The following is a 5,629-nucleotide window of genomic DNA, read 5'->3' as shown; positions in this document are numbered from 1 at the left end:
GGCTAGATTCTCCCATTTCCGTTGTCGTCATCGCTGTGTACGAACCTCTTCTATGCCTCTACGAACCTCTCCTTCCTGTAGGCACAGTTTTGCCGGTTCTTTTGTGTTTTGAGTGCGCGCGGAGTTTGAGTAATGAGCTCAATACTTCCCTTTCAACGGGACCACTCGACTACAAACGTTTATTGCTTTAAAAACGGCCTACCAGCCCGAGCGCGCACTTGCGAGCAGTCACCTTGTTGCATATTCTGCGCCGACGTCACCATTGCGTGGCGCGCACGGTTACGTGCGCATCTTTCTTTATGTCGCGGCGGCAGCTATCGCCGCTCCTCTCCCTCGTCCCCCTTCCTCTCTTACGTTCGAACCAAATATAAGCGAGCCTGGCTTTGACAATAACTCGACGTTCTGCTCTCTTGCTGACCGGTGTAAGCTCTGTTCTTCGGCGCGCCTTTGTGCGGCCCGTGGGATGCAACAGTGGCGACGAGGACTGGAGACGCGATAGTCGCGAAAAAGGAACCCGAAGACCGCACCACGCCGTTGGACGACATGGCCCATCTCAGGATACCAGACTTCGACGAAAGCAAAGATAAGTGGAAACCGTATCTTATCAAGGTTGAAGCTTACTTCGAAGCGAACGCCGTTGAGAATTCAGCAAAAAAGAGAGCATTACTTGTGGCGGCATTGAGCACCCACACGGTACAGACTTTGGCAGGGAAAGTAGCACCGCGCACGCCAAATTCCTTGACTTATGAAGAAGCAGTGGCCACGCTCAACGAGTATTATGACCCAAAAAAGAACGAAATTTCCGAAAGCTACAAATTTTTCAACCGGCGCCAAGCTGAAGGGGAGCCGATGCATGCCTTTTTGGTGGAAATTCGGCGGATATCTGGTAACTGCAACTTCGGAGGCGCTCTGGACCGGATGCTACGGGACCGCATTGTTTGCGGCGTACGTTCTAGTGCGTTGCAGAAACAGCTATTGTCAAAAAAGGACTTAACGCTGGAAGAAGCAGAGGCTATAGCAATGACAGCCGAGGCCGCAGAAACAGATGTAAAAAACATGAACGCGGAGGACACACCACTACTAAAAGTAGATGCGTCTAGAAAAATGTACCCACATGGGGAACGGAAGGCTTCTCAAGTCGAAAGCTGTGGCAGATGCGGTAGTGGAAAGCACGATGATGACGGTTGTCCCTGGGCCAGGTCACGGTGTTATCAGTGTAAACGTAAAGGGCACCTTGCACGAAAGTGCCGAAGCCGTGCGCAGCATGCAAACGACTCCAGAGCGGTGCGAACCAACACTTTGACTGTCACAGAAGGCTCCTCTAACGAGGAAATGGAAACAGCCCATATCTGGACACTAGCGTCTAAAAGGAAGAACGTTCTGGAGCCCCCGATTCGCCGAGTATTCACGTGGGGAGGCATTGAATTGCCAATGGAGGTAGACACCGGGTCACCAATTTGCGTCATTTCTCGCGAACTTTATGAGAAGCACCGCAGGCAGTGTCCAAGTCTGAGAGCCTCCAATATCAAGCTTTCCTGCTACGTAGGCCGCCTACCTGTCCTGGGAGAACTTCAGTTACGCGTCCGCTACGAAGGGGTGTCCGTGGACTGTTTGCTGACTGTGTTGGACTGTGCGGGGCCAAGCTTGTGCGGCCGTGATTTGCTTCGTTTACTTGACAACGCAGGAGCTCCAATATTGCAGGTAGCAGCACGGGACGTCTCTCCGGAAGACCCCGAAAGCAGCTACCGCATCAACAGCATCTTCGAGGACTACCAGGACGTCTTTTCTGCCGACCTGGGCCTTATCGAGGGAACCCCCGCCAGTCTGTACCTAAAAGAGGGCGCCATTCCAAAATTCTGTAAGGCACGGCCCCTTCCCTACGCTTTGCGCGATAAAGTAACGCAAGAGCTGGACAGGCTGGTTTCAATAGGAGTGTTGTCGGCAGTAAAGCATTCCGATTGGGCAACGCCAATTGTGGTGGTGTTAAAGAAGGACGGCACTGTCAGAATTTGCGGGGATTTTAAAGCCACCTTGAACCCAGCTTGTGCCACTGAGCAATACCCGTTGACCGTGATTGAGGACATGTTTGCTCGCTTAAGCGATGGTGACTGTTTTAGCACTCTTGACCTGCGCGACGGATACAACCAAGTACCACTCGACGAAGCGGCAAGAAAAGTCTGCGTCATTAACACGCACAGAGGCCTGTTTTTCTTTAATAGGCTGCCGTTCGGAATAGCATCCGCCCCGGCAATCTTGAGGTGCTGGCAGGCCTGCCGGGCGTGCAAGCTTATCTAGACGACGTGCTCGTGTCGGAGAGAAGGAATGATAATGGCGAGCGACTAAGAAACGTCCTGCAGCGCTTCCGCGAACGGGGAATAAAGGTCAGATTTGATAAGTGCGAATTGCGCAGACCGTCTGTGACGTATCTTGGGCACCGAATCGACCGAGAGGGTCTTCACCCGACAGAAAAGAACGTCGACGCTATTGTTGAGGCACCGAGTCCACGCAATGTTACCGAACTGCGCTCGTTTCTTGGAATGCTGACGTTTTACGCGAAGTTCCTGCCTAGCATGTCAACTACGCTTTTCCCTTTATATCAGCTGCTGGAAAAGAATGCGCGCTGGAACTGGAAGGAGCAGCAGGAAGCTGCTTTTACAGCTGCCAAGAAAAGGCTTAAAGATGCCCAAGTTCTCGTCCCTTTCGATCCAAACAAACAGTTGAAGTTGGAATGTGACGCATCCCCCCACGGTGTCGGAGCAGCTCTGTTCCACACAGTAGGCAATGTTTATAAACCCATTGGATTCCGTTCCAGAACATTGACACAAGCTGAGCGGAACTATTCTCAACTAGAACGAGAGGCGCTAGCGCTCATTTTTGGCGTAACAAAATTTCGTGACTACCTTCTAGGGCGAGAGTTCACGCTGGTGACCGACCACCAGCCACTTCTGGGCCTGCTGAGACCGGACCGCCAGACACCAACGATGGCCGCCGCCCGAATCCAACGGTGGGCACTTTGCCTCGGGGCCTACCAATACAAGCTTCAGTGCACTCCAGGGAGGCAGATGTTCAACTCCGACGCCCTGAGCCGTCTACCCCGGCGAGTTCCGGAACCTGTCCCGGATGATGAACCGGCCGAATACGTTCTGTCCCTGGAAACACTGGACGAAGGGGGAGTGACCACACGTGAGCTGAAGGTTTTGACTGCCACTGACCCTGTCCTGTCTGAGGTTAAACGTCATACACTGAACGGGTGGCCTAAAACAAAAGACTCCTTGCACCATTTGGTCCTGCCATACTTTGACCGGAAGTTGGAGTTGTCAGTGGTGCATGAGCTACTCTACTGGGAAAACCGGGTAGTAGTACCGGAAGAGGTTCGTACTCGAGTGTTGCGTCTACTGCATGACACGCACCAGAGATCGTCTGCTATGAAAGCTGTTGCACGTTCGCTGTTTTGGTGGCCAGGGCTGGATAGAGATATAGAGAAAATATCGGCTTCGTGTCAAACCTGCATCCAGAACCTACCGATGCCTACAGCAGCGCCACCAGTCAGCTGGTCAGCGACGAATGAGGGATGGTCTCGTGTTCACGTGGATTTTGCGGGCCCAATCGCAGGAAAAATGATTCTGGTGGTGGTCGACACGCATACAAAATGGGTCGAAGCCATACCGCTGGTGCACGGTAACAGTGAAACCACGGTAAACTGCCTGCTTACTATTTTAGCAGGTTGGTGTCCCACGAACCTTAGTTTCTGATAATGGGCCACAATTTACCAGCCAGGAATTCGAGACATTTGCAAAGAACAACAACATAGTGCATCTAAGGTGCGCCCCCTACCACCCCCAGTCGAATGGAGCTGCAGAAAGAGTGGTGCGAACTATAAAGGAGGGGCTTCGAAAAATGAAAGGAGGGAAGATGGAGGACAATCTAGTGCGACTCTTGTTCAACTACCGGAGAACTCCACAGAAAAATGGAAAGTCACCAGCAGAGATGCTTCTCGGTTACCAAATACGGTCCCGTCTCGACTCGTGTTTTCCTCCTACTCTTGCAGAGCCGTCGCAGGGTCAAGACGACTGGACCTTGCTACCAGAGACCAGTGTTTACGTGCGGAACTATGGTAGCGGTGACAAGTGGATACCGGGACGGGTAAAGACTGCGTCCGGGTCCAGGATGGCTACCGTGGAAACTTCGGGAGGACTGGCCCAGCGACATGTCGATCAAGTGCGCTTGCAACGCAACGGTACAGTGGAGCAGCAGCAACAGCCTGACGGTGTGATCGAGCAACGACTGGCATCCAGCCCTCCAACGACAGCAGAGGAGGGTGATCCGGCAACCAACACGCCTCGGTGCGCAGACTCTCCGGTACGGGTACCCGGCGTCACCTCCCCTCCTCAACCTACGACCAGATCAGCCCCCACGGACAACACTGCAAGAAGCCGCCAACAAGTCCTCAGACGTTCTACGAGAACACGCCGACCGGTGGAGCGTTTCCAATTTTAAGGAGAAAGAAGTGTTGCATATTCTGCGCCGACGTCACCATTGCGTGGCGCGCACGGTTACGTGCGCATCTTTCTTTATGTCGCGGCGGCAGCTATCGTCGCTCCTCTCCGTCGTCCCCCTTCCTCTCTTACGTTGGAACCAAATATAAGCGAGCCTTGCTTTGACAATAAATCGACCTTCTGCTCTCTTGCTGACCGGCGTAAGCTCTGTTCTTCGGCGCGCCATTGTGCGGCCCGTGGGATGCAACACACCTATGCCTGCTTTTTTGTGGCACCAGACCGGAAATAGGCCCCTCCGCGTTGGGGAGAAAAGGAGAAAACTACCCGGCATGTGATATATCGAAGGCCGCCGAAGAGAACGCCGTGAGCCGCCCCCCTCTCCGGGAGAGAGCGCGTAGCTTTCGTCGCGTTGTCCGCGGTCGAGTTGAGAGGGAACGATTATGCGCGATTTCTCATCGCGCGTAGTTTCGTTAATTGTAAGCGGATTTTCATAATTCTTGCGGGAGGAGATTTCTGGGGCAATAGACTTTATCCCAAAATACATTACTAGTAGTCGATGGCAAGTGTTGCAGGGTCCCTTTAATTTGATACCTCACAAGCCCTACTGGCATCACTTTCACTGCTAACTCAATATATGACTCACGTGATTATCTCAAGACTGTTACCAGAAAACAAATTTTAATATCTCCCACGTGATTCCCCTCATAGAGACCTTTAATTTGATACCTCGCAAGCCCTAGTGACATCACTTTGACTTTTAACCCGATCTACGACTTACGTGACTATCATGATTATAACAAGGAGGCGATTTTAATGTGTCCCCCATGATTATCCTCATCGAGACCTTTAATTTGATACCTCACAAGCCTACTGGCATCACTTTCACTGCTAACCCAAACTATGACTCACGTGAATATCTCATGACTACTACCAGGAAGAAATTGTTAATTTCTCCCACGGATTCCCCTCACCGAGACCTTTAATTTGATACCTCACAAGCCCTAGTCACATCACTTTGACATTCAACCCAATCTATGACTGACGTGACTATCTCATGACTACTACCAGGAAGCACTTAATTTCTCTCACGGATTCCCCTCATCGAGACCTTTAATTTGATACCTCTCAAGCCC

The 5,629-nt window shown here is 52.0% G+C and overlaps 1 protein-coding gene across 2 annotated transcripts; it reads left to right on the top strand.

Moving 5' to 3' along the window:
• Positions 1 to 256: 256 nt before the first annotated feature.
• Positions 257 to 4,644, top strand: LOC144180539 (uncharacterized). Of its 2 annotated transcripts, XM_077708878.1 has the most exons (3): positions 257 to 1,858; positions 2,908 to 3,183; positions 4,049 to 4,644. In XM_077708878.1, the coding sequence occupies exons 1-3, from the start codon at positions 544 to 546 to the stop codon at positions 4,495 to 4,497; spliced, it is 2,040 nt and encodes a 679-aa protein (XP_077565004.1). In that variant the 5' UTR covers positions 257 to 543; the 3' UTR covers positions 4,498 to 4,644. The 2 variants fall into 2 exon arrangements, with proteins under 2 accessions (XP_077565004.1, XP_077564996.1); XM_077708870.1 differs by having other exon boundaries at positions 2,908 to 4,193.
• Positions 4,645 to 5,629: the final 985 nt, after the last annotated feature.

The sequence above is a fragment of the Haemaphysalis longicornis genome, unplaced genomic scaffold, assembly GCF_048455015.1.
Source record: "Haemaphysalis longicornis isolate Haplotype H1 unplaced genomic scaffold, Haemaphysalis longicornis Haplotype H1 scaffold_1, whole genome shotgun sequence".
Taxonomy (NCBI): domain Eukaryota; kingdom Metazoa; phylum Arthropoda; class Arachnida; order Ixodida; family Ixodidae; genus Haemaphysalis; species Haemaphysalis longicornis.
The sequence above is the reverse complement of the archived record's forward strand: the minus strand, read 5'-3'. Positions and strand labels throughout refer to the sequence as shown.

What these genes read in the sequence shown, in the direction of transcription:
- LOC144180539 (XM_077708870.1), top strand. Translation starts at nt 544, where the DNA reads ATGGCCCATCTCAGGATACCAGACTTCGACGAAAGCAAAGATAAGTGG. An exon ending in GGGCGCCATTCCAAAATTCT is followed by an intron (nt 1,859 to 2,907) that starts GTAAGGCACGGC and finishes ACTACCTTCTAG; the next exon opens with GGCGAGAGTTCACGCTGGTG.